Consider the following 21,062-nt stretch of genomic DNA (forward strand, 5'->3'; position numbering starts at 1 on the left):
TTATTATCTTCAAACTTATTAACTAACTACTTTGTTAAAAATATTATTATATAATATGATTGTATTTATAAAATTTAATTTTTCGACTTTATTTAATATGTATAACGTAGGTTACAGATAACAAGTTTATTTTTATATTAAACTTTAATTTTTTTATAATAAAATGTAATAATTCATATAAATGTAACCCATCTAATGCAGCATACAAAGTTGTTATACCCTCTTACACATACCAGATAAAAATTGGGAGAACTATTTCCGCAGAGATAGCAAGGTTTAGTCGTCTACGTCTTGGACCAGAGAGCAGAGAGTACTCCCTTAGACTTAACAAAAGTGGGAACCACTAAAATGTTGTCATCCTCAACCTCAAGGATTACTTTCATTTTTAGGTATTCTCTTCTCCAAATCCCTAATTTTGTTTCCTTCCCTTCCTCTTCATCCCTTCACTCTCATTCTGAGCCCCCATCCCTTCGTCAAGTTGATGAAGCTGTTGATTCCTTCACTCGCATGCTCTCTATGCGTCGCCCTCCATCAATAATCCAATTTAACAAGATTTTGGGGTCTCTTGCCAAGACCAACCATTTCCCCACTTCCATTTCCCTTTTTCGGCAATTGCAAGCCAGAGGAATCGCTCCCGACTTATTTACTTTGAGCATCCTAATTAATTGTTGTTGCGGCGTGGGTCGTATGACGCTTGCTTTCTCTGTATTGGCCAAGATTTTCAGAATGGATTATCAACCTGATACGGTAACATTGACAACAATCCTAAAAGGTCTCTATCTCTGTGGTAGTGTTGAAAAAGCAGTGGGCTTTCATGACAGAGTGCTGGCTCATGGATTTCACTTTAATCAAGTCACTTATGGGACCTTGATCAATGGGCTCTGTAAGACCGGTCACACATCAGCTGCTATTCAAATGTTGAGAAAGATCCCACGGTATGGAATTGCTCCTAATGTCTTAATGTACAGCGCAATTATTGATAGCCTCTGCAAGGATACACTTGTAAGTCAGGCTTTTCATTTATTCTCTGAAATGCTTGCTAAGGGAATTTCTCCCAATGTTATCACATACAGTTCTCTCATTTTTGGATTGTGTCTTGAGGGTCAATATAAGGAAGCCATTGATTTGTTAAGTGATATGGTGCTTAGAAACATTACTCCAAATGTTTGTACCTATAGTATTTTGATCGATGGGTTATGCAAGGATGGAAAGATCAAAGATGCTAAGAGTGTATTGACTGTAATGGCAAAACATGGTGTGAAACCAGATGTGGTTACTTATAGCAGCTTAATGGATGGATATTGTTTGGTTAATGAGGTAAATAAGGCAAAATATACATTCAACACAATGGCCGAGAATAGAGTGTTTCCTAATGTTCGGACTTACAATATCATGATTAATGGCTTTTGTAAGAGTAAAATGATCGATGATGCCTTGAATCTCTTCGAAGAGATGCGTTGCAAGAACTTGGTTCCTGACACGGTAACTTACAGTACTCTAATTGATGGCTTGGGAAAATCAAGGAGAATCCTTTGTGCCTTGGAGCTTCTTGAAAAGATGCATGATCGAGGTCAACCCGCTAATATAGTCACTTACAGTTCTTTGATGGATGCTTTGTTCAATATCAAACAACATGACAAGGCACTTATGTTATTCAATCAAATGAAAGAGAGTGGCATTGATCCAAATATATTTACATACACCATACTTATAGATGGCCTGTGCAAAAGTGGAAGACTTAAAAATGCAAAAGAGATTTTTCAAGAGCTTTCCATTAAAGGCTATCACCTAAACACAAGGATATACAATGTTATGATCAATGGGCTCTGCAAAGAGGGCCTACTTCATGAAGCATTGGCCTTAAAGTTGGAAATGGAAGACAATGGTTGCTCTCCGGATGCTGTAACTTACGAAACAACTATTCGTGCTCTGTTGGAAAAAGGTGAAAATGATCAAGCGCTGAAACATCTTCATGAAATGATTGCTAGAGGCTTATTGAAAAGACACTAAGGAGAAATAAATCAACTCAAATTAATAAATTTTCTGTTGTCAAAATTTGTACAAAACTTGGTAAATTTTATATCTATTGGGTTGGAGGATTTGGGAAATGCCATGAACTCACTATCACCTTGATTTTGGTTATCTCACTGTTATTGAATTAATTTTGTACTTGTGTTATTGGCTGATTTTTGAGTCTTTGTTACCATGGCTATCATGCATCCTGTTTCGGCGGATTTTCCTAGTCTGGTGGCTTAGTGCTTAAGATTTCTTGATAGTAATTAAGAGCTCATGATTGGTCTGATGAGCAACTGTGCTTTATTTGACTGAATTTTCTTAGAATTCTTCTAAAAGACATGCGGGGCAAGATTAATGACATAGATTTATGATTTTCACTGCCATCTTTGAAACAAATACATCTACTAAATGCATGACCCCACTTTTTTTGTTGACAATTTCAACATTTTTGTTATTTTTCAAAATCTGATCATAGGTGAAGAAACCTGTATACTATGTCTGTGATTACACTTGATGTTTCAAATAAAAAAGGCTGTGCAAGAAGGAAATTCTAGGAATTTGGCTAATTTGGTTCAAATATGAATTATCTTAAAACCTTTGTTCATTTTCATAATTAATGTACAGTTGTAATTAATGTTATCTTAAAACCCTTGTTCATTTTCATAACTAATGTTACTCAGCAGTTAATGCTTAATTGAGTTATTTCATTATTTCTTGTTAAAAAATCCTATATAGGGATTATTACATTGTTCTTGTTTAAAATCATGTTGAAAAGCTTTTATTATTAAAACATGGTTTGGAGTTTTGTTTTCTGTTATCAGCTACACCTGTCATGAAAGATTTGGTGATTCTAATGCCAAGCACAACTATTTCTACACCTATTTCTTTGGTATTTTCTAAATCTTCTCTGCATTGTGATGAGTGGGGTTAGAATAAAGAATTATAAGTGAAACAATGTTGTACAGATTGAAATTGCATTTGTTTTTGTAGAATATTTTTGAATGCTAATACAATTTCTTTTGGCACAGACAATATTGAAGATCTCTAGTATGAATTTTCCTTTGTACTTGGATTTCAGTTTGTCCCTTTGAAATAATTGCGAGACACTTGATTTAATATTTTGTCAGCTTATTTGGTTTCTAGTTGAACCCACCATTCGATTATAAGCTTCAGATTCAGTTTTATATGGAAGTGAATAATAGCTACTTTCACAAAAATCACTCCAGATTAGACTAATAAACATAAAATGAATTGATCTCAAACAAGATAGAATATGGTTGATGCTGCTATAAACTTTGAGGAATCAATCTTAGCATCATAATGAAATTAGGTTGTTCATGTACTATTTATTGTGTGGTGTATACTGCATAAATCAATTTATGGATTTAATTTCTTTAAAATATCCCTTTTCACAAATATTTGCAGGAGATATACATTTGATCTTTCGAAGGGTATAATCATGCTCTTTTTTTTTTATTGTGGATATATGATTATAGAGAGATAAGCCTCAATGTAGTCCCTGAAGTTGCACTCGAGCCTCAAAGTAGTCCCTGAACTTAAAAGTTCCTCAGAGTCATCCCCGGACTTGCATTCCGGGACTCAAAGTTGTCCTTCTGGCAATTTCAGTACACGTGGCGCAACCGGAAAGCTTAGCTGGCAGCCTTGGTGACACGTGGGACTCACAACGGCTAGCTGATGTGGCAGAGTAAACTCTTCCGACTCAATTTGGTCCCTCAGGGTTAGTTAAAACCCTAATCCCCAAATTTGAAGGTCATATTGTTCACTCTACTCTCTTCTCGTTGGTGCTGTGTTCTTCTCTTCTCCCTCTCTGAAACCCGCCGGTTATGGCTACCACGAGCAATGCAGCTGGGAGCTCGAACAACCCACGATCATTTGGAAGCATCATGAGGAGAATGAACAGAAACAGAGAAGCTCGTTTGCCAGAATGGTGTGCCTGCGGGTCGAGACCGGTGCTCCGGTGGTCAGGGACGGATTCTAATCCAGGGAGACCGTTCCTGGGTTGCCCAAACTACAATGTAAGTGTTGTTGTTGTTGAATGCTGTATTGGAGGATATAAATTTTGCTGATTAAATTTTCTTTGATGTGAAGACCGTTGGGAAGAAATAGTGTGGATTGTTTTTGTGGGTTGATAAAGTTTTGGAAGATGCCATGCCATGTGATGATAGAACAAGACATTCAGTTGATGATGAAGAATGGAAGATGAAGATGGCTTGGAAATTTGGTAAATTAGAAGCTGAAATTAGGGTTCTAAAAATGGGGAGAATTTTGATGTTTGTGTTCATGCTGTTGATTGTAATTGGTGTTCTTGTATTAAAGCTGGATAGACAGCAGGGTCAACTGTATCTAGCAAAAATAAATGACATGCATGTTATATGCATTCCTTGTTCATGTAGTTGTTCCTATCCTTTTGTTTGAAAGAAATGAAAATTAAGGTGTTTGATTATATGCATACTTCTATTCCTGGACCTCTTTTCAATGAAATAGAAATGGACAGCACTTGAACTAGTCTTAGATTTGTAACAGAGGATAATATATAAAGAAAAGGCTGAGAAAAAATCAATTGAATAAAATCATAATTCATAATTCATATTCATATTGGTAATGTTTGATTCAAAAAAGGCATTATAGAGCCAAAATACCAGCAAAATAGATACAAAAAACAGCCTGCTTTCTCTAAAATCCCCAACACTGGGACAATGTTTTAGGCATTGTAAATAACATCAACAAAATAGATACAAAAAAACAGCCTGCTTTTCCTAAAATCCCCAACACTGGGACAATGTTTTAGGCATTGTAAACAACATCAGCAAAATAGATACAAAAAACAGCCTGCTTTCCCTAAACATAATCATTCTAATCTTCATTTTTTGTGTTTGGGTGCCTTGAATCCAGGATTGGGCACAAACTTCATGAAATTTGCAAGTCTTGTAGCAGTTTTCTGTGTTGCACCTTGCATAGGGTTAGGTGGGGAATTCCTTGATGTATGACTATTTCCTGGTGGGGTAGCAGCAGGTGGGGTGGTTACTGGTGGATTGCTACTTCCTGAAGCTGATTTTTCACAACCCTTGGCTAACTTTCTTTTTAAAGGGAACTTTGGCGGCTTAACAGGTGAGGGCAGAACCTATCAGCCAAGAAATGTAACATAGTTAGTAAACTAGGTAAGGATGTGAGTATGATAAATTTAAAATCATATAAGCTCGTGAACCTGTTGAGAGTCATCAGTTGTTTCCGAGGGTGGTTGACTTTGGTTAAGATTGATTTCGGTTGGGGCTTCTGGGACAGGGGCAGCAGAGTTGGCCTGACCTTCACCACCATTAGCAGCAGTGCGTTGTGCAGCTGCAGCAGTGAGTTGTGCAGCTGCAGCAGCCTCTTCGGCAGCAGCCCTCTTTGGACAGTTCCTTCTCGTGTGTTCTGCTTCGCCACAACAACGACATCGACCTTTTTTATATATTCTTTTCATCTTCGTCTTTAACTTCTTACTCCCACTTGGCTCCTCATCAGCATCTTTTCTTCTTTTTTTTCTTGAGTGGTTCGGGCTTGTTTCTAAATTTTGGTGCTTGTGGTCTGTTATATGATGACTTTTCCCATAGTGCTTGACCTGGAATTAGATTGATATGGAAGGCATATGTGTTGTTATATGCTTCCATGGTCAACCACTGGTGACGGTAGTCCTCCGGTCTCTTACAAGCCCTTGTCAGTGCAGCACACGCATGCACACATGGCATCCCTAAACAACATTCACACAACAACGAAGACAACACCAGTAAGCCTACAACAAAGGTTGATAATGATAATAAGACTAAGACAATGAATTTAAGAAATAGTACCACTCAATTTCCAGAAACCACATGTGCAGAGCCTCTTTCCCAAGTCCACAACCATATTGGTCGGCCAGCCATGTACTTCAAACTTCTCATAATCTGCGTCACCAGACCACATCGGGACCCAATTTTTTTATTCCTTCCGTATCTTTTCTAACCTGCTGCGTTGTATAGGAGATAGAACTCCAGTGTTCAAATTCAGCTTCACCTTGTTCCTAGCTATCGATCTCATTGCATACATTCTGACTTCTTCCAAGAGTGTGATAATAGGCTTAGCTCTAGCATCTTTGATCCTGGAGTTGAAGACTTCACAGGCATTGTTGCAGATGTTATCTATTTTAGGTGCATTACTGAAGAATGCCCGACTCCAAGAGTCTCTAGGCCACTTGTTCAAATACTCCCAGGCTTCCTTATTAACCCTTTCAATCTTTTTGATGATATCAAGGAAGCCATCTTGGCTAGTACACCTTGCACAATCCCAGAGTAGCCCTCTAAGCTGGAGATCCTTCCATTGCTTGTTGAAGTTCTTCCACAGATGCCAAACACAGAATCTGTGATGCACATCTGGAAAAACCTCCTTAACTGTATTTATAAGGCCCTGTTTCAGATACCAAAGAATGGGTCAGATAGTTGTTATCGGGCAGCAAATTTGTCCCTACAGTTATATAAGTGACATCAAAATAGTCCCTAAACTTGTTCAAGTGACATCAAACTAGTCCTTACACTTATGTAAGTGACATCAAACTAGTCCCTACACAGTACTATTACAGAACATTATGCAGAACATGATAAATGAGTAACAACAGATTGACAGAACATTATGCAGCATATAATCAGTCCAGGGTTAATTCTGCATATATAGACAGCAGCCCAGTGTATTAACATCAGATAGATAACTACAATAGATAGGTTGACACAAAATAACTTAGAATTCTTAAGTCACAACCACTGTATAAATAAGTCACAATAGATTAATTCAGCAACTATAGACAGCAGCCATGTGTTATTATCATCATATTGAAACACACCCAATAGGTAACTAATAAGTAACAAGAAGTGACTTGTTATAACTAAGAAGTATTAAGTCACAACCAGTGTATAAACATCATTTTAAGTCACAATAGATTAATTCAGCACATATAATCAGCAGCCCAGTGTGTAAACATCATTTTAAGTGACAACCTATAAATATTGCATACCTTCTGCATATCTGAGATAAAACAGAGCTTGTTCTTCTTATAATCCCCCAGGTCTTGATGGAATAATTCCAAGAACCATCTTCAGTTTTTAGTGTTCTCAACAGAAATAATTTCATAGGCAATAACATATATATGATTGTTTGCGTCTTGGCCAATTGCAGACAATACCTGACCACCATGTCGGGTCTTCAGAAAAACCTTTGATTCATTATCCATTCTTTGGATGTCTACGAATCACATAATTTTATCAAATCACAATAATTACACTTTAAATCACAACAACTATGACACACAAAAGAGCACACACACACACAAGATAAACCAACCACTCCTAACACTACTCATAAAACAGAATAATGTATACTATTATAAAAGAAAATCCATCACCAGCTCCGCTTCACCTGTAGCAAGCGATTTAAGCCATTATGTGTGTGATAGGAACAAAACACAATTTTTTATTTATAAAAATAAGAAGAGTAATAGTTCTCACTCATAATAAGTAATAATTTCTACTCATAATAAGTAATAATAGCAGTACAATAATATTAAATAGCAGCAAAAAAATTACATAAACAAAAAATTACTCATATTTTTGGATAAGCATGGACATTCGAAACCAAAATGATTGATGAGGAAAATAGAATCAGAAGACAAAAGGATACACTTGTGCCTACATGCCATAAATAAAATGTTTGAAAAGAAGATCATTAACAAAAACCAATGTACCTGAACCTGCAATTCTTGAGCAGAAAACTCCAGCAAGGCACCTAAGAGTCTTCTCTTGAATATAGGCAATGCTTCCTCAAGCCTTCAAGAAATTCAAGAATAGTAATAATATACATTAGGACCTTTTTTTTCTATTCGAAAAAGTGTAGTCATTGAAAATTTTTTGGCAAAAAAAAAAGTTTCCAAAAGTCTTCTATGAAAAGCTAACCAGTATCATAATTGTGTATTCCAAGAAAAAAATAGTTAAATGAAGCACATAAAGCACATAAGCACATTTCAGCTAAACTTCAGATAATGGCTTATCATCATTTAAAACCATTCATGAATTTTCTCTTCTATAATTTTCATTATCACTCTCACTAATCAGTCAAGTTCAGAATCCATTATCAGAGTTACAAAAAATTTAAACTCCCTAAAAATCTTTACTTCTACTATGATCATGCAAACTCTGTTAAACAAATACATTGATCAGAGTTATTCTCCTCAAACACATTAACAGTTTGGAAACTCCTCCACTAAGAGCAATAAACCCTAACACATAGAGAACACGTTTTTATATCATCAAAGCACAAGAAACACTCCTACTCTACAATTTTGCTTGGCCAAACCACTACGAAAGCCAGTAGTGATCAAACCCTAACACAGAGAACAGAACAGAGGAGTTCATACCCACCAATTACAATCGAAAAAAGGCTTGAACTTTGTGAATATTAGATGAACAACAACATCAAAAAACAGAGGAACCACATTTTTTTTTCATTTTTGGCTTACCTCTTTCAGAGAAACAAGGTTGCCCAACTTTGTGTATGAAGGAGAGGAAAGCAGCGATGCTCCAGAGCCAACGTCTTCCACTGAAATCGGTCCGGTTAATGGAGGAGCACATGTGCCATTGGAGATTGACGGAGGGAGAAGAAGAAACCACACTCTGTGTTGTGTTTGTTTTGTGTGTAGAGAGGAGGGAGACAAAACGTTATGGAAACGTTGAGGGAGGGACGTAGTGAGCGTAAAACGACGTCGTTTCATGTCATTTTGGCGCCACAGCCAAAATGACGTCGTTTCTGTGAGTCCCAGGTGTCAACGACGCTGCCAGCTAAGCTTTCCGGTTGCGCCACGTGTGCTGAAATGGCCGGAAGGACCACTTTGAGTCCCGAAATGCAAATTCGGAGATGACTCTGAGAAACTTTTAAGTTCAGGGACTATTTTGAGGCTCGAGTGCAACTTCAGAGACTACATTGAGGCTGAATCTTAAATTCTTAATGTTATAAAATTTATTACGGCATTTTTTCCGTGTTTTGGTTGGTGGGGGGAGGGGGGTTGTGACTGGATGATAGATCCAAATTTGCTGAAATAATGGCGGTGTTAAAAGGCATTGCAGAAGCAGATCGGTGGTTCTCAAGTGTCGAGAACCAGAGACCAGGTAGGCATTGTGATTATGAATATAATATGTACCAATAACCAAGGCAAGACCATTGGAGTTACCAAGAACTATGAATGCATTGTTGATCTTGAAAAGATGTGAACTTCAAAGTCTTGGAAAGAGTTGCACCAAAAAGATGTAATGTAGTCAGTTTAGTCTGATAAATGTATAGTTATAAATAAAAAAAATAACCATTAACTATTATTATCTTCTTTCTTTTACTCTTAAACCAAATTCTAGTGAGAAAAATTGTTCAAAACAAAAATGTCATTTTTATTATTCTATGGAAAGTTATATACAAGTGCTGATTCAAGTTCTAACCAGAATGAATCAAAACTATCCATAATTTACACAAACTATCATTTTTCTTTCAAGAACCTCTTTCAATGGATCTATTCTAACCCTGACAGGTTTTGGAAGGAATAGCTCTTTGCAATTGAATGCTATAGAAGGTAGCATTTCAAGGGCCAATACCAAATTGTTGTTCTTCTTTACATGCTCTGCTACTTCGTTGTCTAGGGAGGCTTTAGCAATTTTAGTGATGAAAATCAATAGAATCACTCAAAAAAAGGGTTTAGTTTTGAGTTACGTGAGAGAAAAAAAACTTCACAACAATAAAGGATGAATATTTAATATGGTTACGTAACTACTTACTGGTAGATATGTGCATGAAGAAGAGAAAGAACAAAACAATATAGGTGAATATAATCAACTGATATTTCAATTTCTTATCGTCTCAAGAAGTTACACTATGAATATTGAAGGAGAAATGTTATGTTTCTTTATGTGTGTTTTTTTATTTTATAGGATAAATTATATTTTTTATTTTTGAAGTTTGTCAAAAATTTTAAAAATATTTTTAAGTTTTATTTTGTTTTAGTTTTGTTCCAAAAGATTTTAGTTTGCATCAAATATACTACTAGCAACTAAATTTTAAAAAATTTAAGATTAATCCAACAATAATGCATGATAAATATATTTAATTTGTTTGTGTTAAAGGTTGTTCTTGTGAAATTATTCCTGAAATATCATAATTTTTTTTGAAAAATTAGTCGTTAAGAGTAAATTTGATGCAAATCAAAAACTTGTAGGACAAAATTGAAATAAAATAAAATTTAAGGATATTTTTAAAATTTTTAACAAATTTCAAAGATAAAAAAGATATTTTATCCTATTTTATATTTTTTTTACTCTGACTTTCATTGCATGCCAATATTTCAATATTCAAGGTCTTATTTTTATTAATGTAACAAAAGAAGGGTTCTTACCATTTGAGAAAAAAAATAGCCGCTTCAGCGTAGTGGGTTAATTTAACCCTTTATTTTTTTTAAATGATCAATTATGTTTCTTCATCACTTTTAGAAATGTGATTCCCATTATTTATGACTTAAATTTATAATTAGCTATTAATAATGATATATAAAAGAAATAGAGTGGGTATAATTGTATAAGAACAAGAAAAATAAAGTGGGTAAAGGAATAAGAGAGATAAAGAAAGAGAGATGGGAAGGTGGAGACCGAAGAGAATTCTTTAATTTTGGAGGAAAAATTTTGATTTCAATTGCAATGAGAGAGTAACATATGATACATTTGATTATAAATTAATAATATATAATAGATATTTTTTAACTATTATTGATGACTTTAGTCACTTTACATTGATTATTTTATTAGAATAAAAAAGAGAAGTGCAAAATTATATAAATAATTTTATTAATTTAGTTGACACACAATTCAACTCTAAAGTAAAAAATATTCGTTCCAATAATAAACTAGAATTCATTTTACATGATTTTTATGCTTCAAATGACATTATTCATCAAAGTAGTTATGTTGAAACTGCTCAACAAAATGAAAAGATAGAACGCAAGTATCAACATATTTTAAATATATCTCGTGCTCTTATGTTTCAATTTAATTTACCATAATCTTTTTGGTCCTGTGCCATTAATCATGCTGTTTATTTGCTTAATAGATTTTATCTTCAACGATAAATTCTAAAACACCATTTGAGGTTTTTTTTAATCATTCACTAAATTATCATGACCTTAAAAGTTTTTGGATGCTTATATTTTGTTTCTACCCTAATGACAAATAGATCAAAATTTGATCAAAGAGCAAAAAAGGTTGTGTTTATTAGTTTTCAACATGGTTTTAAAGGATATATTATTTATGTTTTAGAAGATAAAAAAATTGAGATTTTTAAAAATGTGATTTTTTATTAAATAATCTTATCCTTAGTCACTAAAAATATCCAATTCCATACGCTCACTCCAACATCATCAAACATAGCTCAAAAACAAAATTCAGGTAGTCTTCTTTTTGAGACAGAACCTATTCCTATTGACCCACACCTCATTTCCACTAACCCATCCATTCTAATATTTCATCTTCACCTACATCACCAATATCTCCCATTCTTTCTTTAGTCTTCACCGAAGCCTCACTAAGCCAAGACATCTCAATCCTCTACATCCAACACAACACCATCATCTCCCTCCAGAATCTTTTGTCTATCAGGCCCATCATCACCGAACTCACCAACCATCAACTTACCTTTTCGATTATGTTTGTAATTTTTCTCTCACATGCGCAAATTTCTCCTTCTCAATGTGTCTTTGTCCAATTTCTTCTGTTATGTATTTTTCTTATATTTTTCCTACTTATGAAACCTATCTTTTGTCTCTGCAATCTGAGATTGAGTCAAAGTCTTTCAAGGACGCCAACAATCATTCTAGTTGGCGTAGTGCCATAAAAGATGAATTAGATGCTCTTGAATTGAACAAAATTTGGTATCTTATTGATTGTTCTGCAATGTAAGTATCAAGTCGATTGACTGTATGTGAGTTTACCGAATCAAACGTAAGCCAAATAGTTCCATTGATAGATATAAAACACGTCTTGTGGCTAAGGAATTCACTCAGACTGAACGTGTTGATTTTTTAGAGACATTTTCTCTTGTTGTCAAGCCTGCCACTATCAGATTAGTCCTGACTTTGGCAACCATGAAACACTGACTCATACACCAACTAGATGTCAATAATTCTTTCTTACACAATGATCTCTCGGAAGATGTTTATGTATCTGCCCCCTGAAATTGTGGCAACTCTCTGAAATCAATGTTGCAAATTGCTGAAATCTCTATACGGTTTATGACAATCTAATTACATGTGGTATGAGAAACTCTCCAGTCTTTTACTATCTCATGGATACGAACAGATTATTTTTGATTATAGTTTGTTTGTTAAATTTATTAGTGATAAAATCTCTGATCTATTCTTCTAGTTTATGTTGATGATATTGTTATAACTGAAAATTCTATTTCTGAACCTGTTGCTATTAAAACAATTTTGAACCAGCATTTCAAATTAAAGATTTGGATTCTTTAAAATATTTTTTGGGTATTGAAGTTGCTCAATCAGAAAAAAGAATTTTTCTCTCTCAAAGAAAATTTTGTCATGATCTTTTAGAAAGACTCTGGCTTGTTATGCGCCAAACCAGCTTCTATTCCCATGAATAGTGCTACAAAACTTCATCAGGATGACAACCCCCTTCTCTCGGATCCCTTTGCCTATCGACGTTTGGTTGGTCGCCTCATATATCTTACCACTACGAGACTAGACATCATGCATACAACACAACAATTAAGTCAATTTATTAGCGTTTCCTACTCAGTCTCATCTTCAAGACGCAAAGTTAGTGTTGAGTTACTTAAAGAGTAGCCGCGGAAAAAGAATTTTCTTCCCCAGAAGTTCAGATTCTCGGCTTTAGTGACTCTGATTGGTTCGGATGTCCTGACACTCAGCGATCTTTAAGAGGCTATTGTTTCTTCTTGGGCAGATCTTTTGTAATACCCTACCACATAGAGTCTTACGCTTAAGTCGTAAAGTAGAGATAGCGATGTATTACGACCTCTAAAAGAAAAAGACATATATAAATATAGTTGAAAGAAATTATAACTAGGAGCCTTGAAGAAGTAACTAAGCAAAAGCGTAATAGAAAAAAAAAATTGCATCGCGCTCGTACAGATACACATAATATGAACACCTGTTTCTCCATTGTCAACCTCTAGGAGGGACTTACACAAAATATACAGGGCGGAGAATACATATACATATAAATACAACTAGCAGCAAAATACTAAGCCCCAAGAGTATAGTTCTTTGCTTCCAGAAGGTCTCCAGAATACTTAGCGAGGTGCCTCTCGACCTGTATATGAAAAAAAGCAGAATATGTATGGAATAAGAACCGAGGGTTCTCAGTATGGTAAAGGTTCCCACATAGATAATATATAAAGTCTCAAAAAAGGCAGAGGCATTTCTAGAACTCCGACACTCAGATTAAACTTAAAATTTAGGCTAAGCCAGAAAGTTTTGTAGTCTATCTAAGAGAATTCTAGCTTCTAAACTAACTCTTCACTTTCTGTCTGCTTCAAACTTCCTAATCACCGGGTGGAACAATCCTCATCACACCTCCACCATATGAGGGGTCTCTTAGATACAAACACATACAAATCAAATAAAGAAAATACAGATAAGGGTACAGATACAGCAAGTAGAGCAAGTAACAGATAATCATAGTTAAGCAGTTAGGCAAACTAAAACAATGCACACTCAAGCAAAACATACAAATGTATATGATGTGTGCTTATCCTATGGCTAATAAGTCTCATATGTCGGTTATATAGCCAAACTCGACATTCCAGTAGCTAACTTTGGACAGTCCCTCTGTGCGCTTATTCCCAAGATAAAAAATATCCACGGGGAGAACCCCAATCTCAAATTAATATATATGCATGCCCATGGGAGAATTCGGGGAGTTAAAGTGGCCGGTCAGATTTTGCGACAGATGATTAACAGAGTATCGAGTCTAAACCTGGAGCAAGTGGTGGAAGCCACTGCGTCTACCCAGAAAAACTCGTATCTCAGATAATAGAAGTGCATATGCCATCTAATTCAATCAATCATCAATCATCATCGATACAGCCATCATTCACATCACATTCAATATTTCAGCACTTCATCAGTTACAATTCTTCACTTTACAACCTTAATATTAATTTGACTTATTCAACATGTTTACCCTTACTCCACAGCCTAAAAACTAATTATTGGGTCTTAAAAGGTTGTTACAAAGGTTTGAAAAAGTAGAGAAATGGTTTAAAACTCAAAAATACACTTTTTGAAAAACAGGAGATTCTTGCGTACGCATGTATGTGTCCACGTACGCATGGCGTCAAGTTTTGGCAAACTCTCATACGCAACCACCTAATAGGTATGCGAGTGTGTTGACAGAACGAAATCTTTGTGTATGCATGCATGTTTTCACGTACACAAGATGTGAAAATGCCAAAGTCACATACGCATGCACTGTTCGCGTACGTGAGGGTGTCGAGCAGAACCCAATCCTCGCGTACACATAGGGTCTTTTATGTACGCATATATCAAAATTTCAGCAAAAGCTATTAAGTTACATAAACCAGTTTTTACACACTCTTCTTATATTCATCCTAGTCCTACATCAGTCCTAGTCACACCTATCTTTTTGGAAGCAATTATCACTTATGGTGTCGATCCTTCACCATGCCTATAATTTTAAAAAATAAACAAGGTTTTCTAAATGATTCTATACCTTATCCCTCATCTGATGATCCTCTTTTTTCTAGGGAGCACGACAATAACTTGGTTCTGTCCTGACTCTTCTATTTTTTGTTCCTTTCTATTACATAGAGCATCATCTACTTGTCCATTGCCTTCTCTATTTGGACAGAATTAAAAAAAGGATTTTCTCAAAGTGACCTCCTCAGTATTACATAATTGCAAGAAGAAATCTATGTGCTAAAATAAGGCACTTTCTCTATCACCAAATTTCATATCTCATGGAAGACTTTTTGGGAGGATTTTGAAAATTCACTTCCTCTTCCTACCTGCAGCTGTCCAGCAAAAACATATAGAACTCAAGATTTCATTATTCGCTTCCTTAAGGGGCTAGATGAACGGTTCTCTATGGTTAGGTTTCAGCTCCTTCTTCTTGACCCATTGCCGGCGGTAACTCGTCTTTTTGTTCTTGTGATCCAACATGAATGACAATTACATGTTGCTGCTGGATTTCTCGATGATCCATGCTCCATTATTGCTGCTGTTGACTCTCGGAGCCCTCTATTCGGCCACGGTTGTGGCTTCTCTTCCACCAACACGGGACGTGGTGGTGGCTCTTCCTTAAAGCTATGCTCGTATTGTGGCTCTTTTACTAAAATAAATTTTTCCTATTATTGTTTATATCAAATGACTCTCAAATTAATACTTTTTATAAATATATTGTTCAATTTTCGCCATTCTTAATTTTTTATTATGTTCTTTATTTACCTTATTTCAATTTCAATATTATCTCCATCTCAAAAATTACTTCCGTACTCAAATATGTACCGACTTTTTTTTATCTTTTTTTTTGCACTTTACATGCCAACAATTTGAAGATGATTAGTTTGGGTAGAATGAGAGAGGAATTATACGTGTAAACCCTGTGAAATTAATAAATAATTAGTCAATATATTAATTATTATTCAAAGAGATTAGAAAATCAATTTTTTTATAATTTAGAGGAGTAGAAATATTAAAAATATAAATTTTGACACTAATTATAAAGATTTTGGCCCAAAACTAGACTAATGGATCGAACCAATTGGACCGGACCCAAACCGACCCAAAGTCCAACCTATAAAACACCTAAAATGGATCTTCATCTTCTTCATTACTGCAAACCTGTTGACAAGAGAAGATTAGTGTAACAAAATCCCTAACTCTCCCTTCCAAAAATTCTAACGTCCATAACGTTCAATCCGGAGTTCTGATTGACGAGTCATCATCTGCCACGCATTCGTCTCGAAATTCTCTTCAATTCTATCCGAAGAAAATGGTAAAAAATTTGTATTTCTTGCCCAGTTCTTTCCCTCCTCAATTTCGAGATTTTAGAGTTTGGGTATCGAGGAATCGAATGATTTTGATAATTTAGGTGAACTCGAGCAGTAGAACATCATTGGGTTTTGTCCAATTAATCTGTGGGTAAGGTAAAAAACTGTTAAACCCTTATGAATCGTTGAGTTAGTGAATCCTATGATTATTATAGTAATATTGTGTGAAATAGATTGTGTTCTGGTTGATTTGAAATTCAATCGGGCGGTTCAGAACGAAGTCCGGATAATTAGGCTTGAGAAATTGACGTTTGGAAGGTTGGAGCTTGTGAAAGGAGAGATTTTTTTAGGTGTTCCGAGCTTAGGGAGGAATCGGCTAAGATATATTTTTGGTTTTTCGTAGTTAATGTTTAATGTCACGTGAAAATTTAGGCTAGAAGACATTAGGATAGGAATGAACTGAATGAATTATTAATGGATTGTGTATATGGTATATGATCTGTGGTTCGGTTTTTGTAAATAATTTGCTATTGGAATTGGTTGGTTTTGGGAAAAGTTTTAATATTGGAATTTATTTGATTTTGAAATAATTTGATACTAGAAATGATTTGAATGACTGAGAGGTGTTTGGTTTAGTGGTTGGGACCCTTGAAGTATGGCATAAGTTTGAGTTTTAGATGAGTTATTGCCAAAATTTCTATAAAAATTGGAGTTTTGATTTGAAGTGTTATTTTAAAAAGAAAAAGATTATTATGTGGCTTGTATATTTGAGACTATTTGTTGACCCTCTGTCGCAAGATGTGATTGGACACTTTAACTCCTCGGGTTCCCCCATGGGCATGCATATATATATGGATTTTGAAATATTATATTATTAAGTTTGGAGTTTGACTCCATGGAATATTATATTTGAGATTGGAGTTTGACTCTATGGATATTATTTTTGAGCTCGGGGATGCGCGCATAAAGGGACTGTTCAATGGTTAACTACGAGGACATGTCGGGTTGGCTATATAACCGACAGATGAGATTCATCAGCCATAGGACAGACATATATTATATGAATTTGTATGTTTTGCTTGAGTATACATTGCTTTGGTTTGCTTAATTGCTTAACTCTGCTTATTTACTATTTGTTCTATTTGTTGTAATTGCACCTCTATCTGTGTTTTTCTTGCTTAAATTGTATGTATATGTTTTCTGAGAGACCTCCTCTTGGCGGATGTGTGAGAAGGTGTTCCACCGGTGATTTGGAGAATTGGAGGAGACAGAAAGTGAAGTGTTAAATTAAAGTTATATTTAGAACTTGAACACCTTAGATAACTTACTTAATTTCTAGTTTAGTTAGATCTTTAAGTTGAAATCAGAGTGTCGGAGTTCTAAGAATGCCTCTAACTTTTTCGGGACCTTTTATATTAACTATGTGGATACCTTTACCATGCTGAGAACCTCCGGTTCTCATTCTTTATATATTCTATTGTTTTTTAGATGCAGGTCGAGAGGCACCTTATTGAGTGTCTGAAGACCCTCCTTACAAGCGAAGAATTGTCTTTTGGGCTTATATATATATATGTACTCTAGCCGGCCTTAGTTTCGTAGGTCGAGTCTAGAGTTTGATATATGTGTTTTGAAATTCTGATCTGTATATTATATTTTTAGGCTTTTTTTTATCCCACCTATCCGTTTTATGATTAACCTTGCGAGTGTGACATGATTTTTTGTTTTCACTTTTGTTTAGCTTATTCTTCAAGACTCCTAGATATGAATTCTTTCAATTATATTTATGTACGTATTTTACTTTTAGAGGTCGTAATATCTCGTCACCTCTACTTTACGATTTAAGCGTAAGACTCTGTGTGGTAAGGTGTTACAATATGTCCTTGAACGCAACTTCATCAATAATCCATCAACTACATATTCTATAAATTTCATCCAATTTTCATTCATTACACTTTTAAATATATGGCATTTTTGTTTAGGACATCTTTTTAGATAATGACTCGATCATTTATATAGACATTTTTTTTTATTTTTATGCATCATGATAAGGTTCATGACATTTATCATCTTTTTAAACGAAAGAAACTTTTATTTTCTCAAAGCTTTAATAAAGCTAATACAAATTTTAATTTATTACATTTTAATATTCGGGTCCATTTAGATAAAATTCTATTCATAATTCTATTTCGAAGGAATTACTTGTTAATTCTGCACTGTTATTATTATCTTTAAATCTTTTCATTTTACCATGCAGTAACTATACGGGCTAATGTAGCCATCTAATGTATTTTGTATCAAATATCTGGAGTTATTTTGCAAACATCTTCACATTTTTTTGTGTTCAAGGCTCTAACTGAGGCGCATTTTACAAATGCGATTAACTTTGACAAAACAAAGTCATTGATTTTCTTCGTCATATAGAGCAAGTAAATGTTTCTTTAATCCAAAATCCAAATATCCATGGGTAACAAAAAATCAAGCATTGATTGAACTAATATTGATTTGCATATATGAAACAATTTGCTTTCCTGTATTTAAAGTATGTGTCAACTTCATATGAAGCTTCATCTAACTTGTTCACATTCCCGGTTATTCTATATCCATTTGAATTTGATAAGTGTGCATCTCATCATTTATAAATAGAAAACATGAAGTTTGAGACAAGAACCTGATATAGCATGTTTATCTTTGAATTCTAGCTTTTTAATCTTACAACTGCATCTGGGATAACTTTCTTTTTCTATTTTGCTTCCATCTTAAAAGCTTTTTAATGTTGCTAGTGCCAAACCAATTTTTATTGTGCTTCTCAAAATATAGCTGCAATTGCAATTGCAGACCATAGTTTAAAATTATATTCAAATCAATTAAAGCAACATAAATTAACTTGATAATGTTCAATATTAAAAAGTCTTTCATTCAGGATTGGGACCTTTAGTGTAATAGATTGACAAAGACATGAAAGTACAGTTTAAAAACTAATCAAGTTAAAAATACCTAAATAAAAATAAGATCAATAATGGAGAAATAATTGGGTTGGTGCTGATAGCTAATTAAATACTATTAAAGTTGCAGGAAAATTTGGTGAACAAAATTTTTGAGCTTAGTTTGTGTGTATGTTTTAAATCTTTTTCTCAATATGTATTTGTTTTATAATTTGGATTTTGAGGTTTAACACTAATGTAATAATATTTGGTTTACTTGGACTATCAAATTTTTATTAGGTGACCACTCAAAGACGCCTATTTCATCTTTTACTAAAGATGTTTTCATGTTGTGTTTTAATTGGTTTCTGTATAATTTATTTAATGTTCCTTATCATATATTATTAAATTTCTCAAAAGATTTTCTTTTCAAAAATAATAAAAAATATTTATTTTGGACTAAAACCAAAAAGTAATAAATTAACTATTAGATTTTTTTAAATTATTTATATAAAAAAATATATCACATTCATCAAATATATATATATATATATATATATAAAACAAGCTCTTAAAATTTTTACAAATAAAAAAATAATTAATTTATATTTGTATAATATATAAAACAATTATTATATTATTAATACATTATAGATTAAAATTCACTAATTTAAATATGTTTTTTATTTTTAATATAAGCATTAGAAATAAATAAAACTTTTATAACTAGATGTAGTGTAACAAAATATATATAATATTAATTAATTTTTAAAAAATTCTAAAAATATAGTTTCTTTCATTTTAGTCAAATAATTATTTATTAAAATGGACAAATTAATTAATTTTTTTCATATACAGAATATTTTAACGTCATCTTTTTCGTATCTTTTTAATTGAGTCTTTGATTTTTTAAATTATAAACCTTATTTATAATTAAAAGTAATGTTTTAACACCACCAATTAATCACACATATAAAAATACCATAACAATTCTATTGTCATAATTATAATCTAACTTAATAAGCAATACAACAAAACTATATATAAATAATCAATGGCGGAGCTTTGCTAGCAACGGGGCCATGCGCCCCCCTCCCCCAAAGATTTTGTAAAAAAATTAGTACTTCACATAAAATAAGGTTAGCTCAAATGGTTAAGTTCCATATTTTCATCTTACGTATCTGTGTTTATCATTCACTTAACTTTTTATTTTTGTGTGATACCCAGCTGATAGTCTCATACATATTTATATATTATTTTATTTTTAGATCAGTAAAAACTATTGTATAACTAGTAGTACGCCGCACTTTTTAATTTGAATATGGAAGCAAAAGTGGTGTTGAACTCGGACATGGGGAATACAGGTGCTTTACAGCCATATGGTGTCAGTAGAACAGAACTCAGACCATGCGAGTTTTTCATCAATAAACGGACGGTTCGAATTGCATTTGATATTCCATTTCATAAAAAAATTGACAACAACAAATAAATCAGGAGGATCCGTTTTCTAGCTTTCGAAATTCATATTTGCCCAACCACAAGTCAGATCATGCGATTTCTTAAGCAAAATTTTAAAATCAAACAACTCGCATGGTCCGATTTGTGTACTCTGAATTTTTTTTAACTTTTTAAACACAAATCGGACCCTCCGATTTGTGTACTTCCATAATTTTAAAAAACTCTCAAAATTATCATGTTAGAGTATATCACTCATTTTGCTTTCATATCAAAATTTTTTAACCACCACATGCTAATAAATAATCATTATTTTATTTTTTAAATCAACATTGTAAACTACATGTCATTGTAGTATTAATACTATATACATTAATAGATTTTGATATTTTATTTTATTAGAAAGTTTAAATTTTATTTTGGTGCAATATATTATTTGATTGTAATAGAAATAACAATAAAGATAACTAGTTTTGAGACTTTTGAAAAATAGATATTTTTAAATATAAATTAATTTTTTAGAATGTTAAAAATTAACTTATAAATTATAATTTATTTGTATAATTAAAAGATAGT

The 21,062-nt window shown here is 33.5% G+C and overlaps 2 protein-coding genes across 4 annotated transcripts in view; both read left to right on the forward strand.

Annotated features, from left to right (window-relative positions):
• The window catches only part of LOC107490613 (putative pentatricopeptide repeat-containing protein At1g12700, mitochondrial), a 41,955-nt gene that overhangs the window by 10,828 nt on the left and 10,065 nt on the right, over positions 1-21,062 (forward strand). The window contains exon 2 of one of the 3 annotated variants that reach the window (XM_052261290.1): positions 1,318-2,392. The exons of 1 other annotated variant lie outside the window; for it this stretch is intronic. In XM_052261290.1, coding sequence (XP_052117250.1) covers positions 1,318-2,010 — 693 coding nt within the window. In that variant the 3' untranslated portion in view covers positions 2,011-2,392. Of the gene's footprint in view, positions 1-772; positions 2,393-21,062 lie in introns of those variants that run through there. One more of the 3 variants, XM_016111397.3, reaches the window with a different exon arrangement.
• LOC110281333 (pentatricopeptide repeat-containing protein At1g12300, mitochondrial-like) overlaps positions 1-21,062 on the forward strand; it is a 46,076-nt gene that overhangs the window by 9,094 nt on the left and 15,920 nt on the right. The window lies entirely within an intron of this gene.

The sequence above is a fragment of the Arachis duranensis genome, chromosome 5 (genome assembly GCF_000817695.3).
Source record: "Arachis duranensis cultivar V14167 chromosome 5, aradu.V14167.gnm2.J7QH, whole genome shotgun sequence".
Lineage (NCBI taxonomy): Eukaryota > Viridiplantae > Streptophyta > Magnoliopsida > Fabales > Fabaceae > Arachis > Arachis duranensis.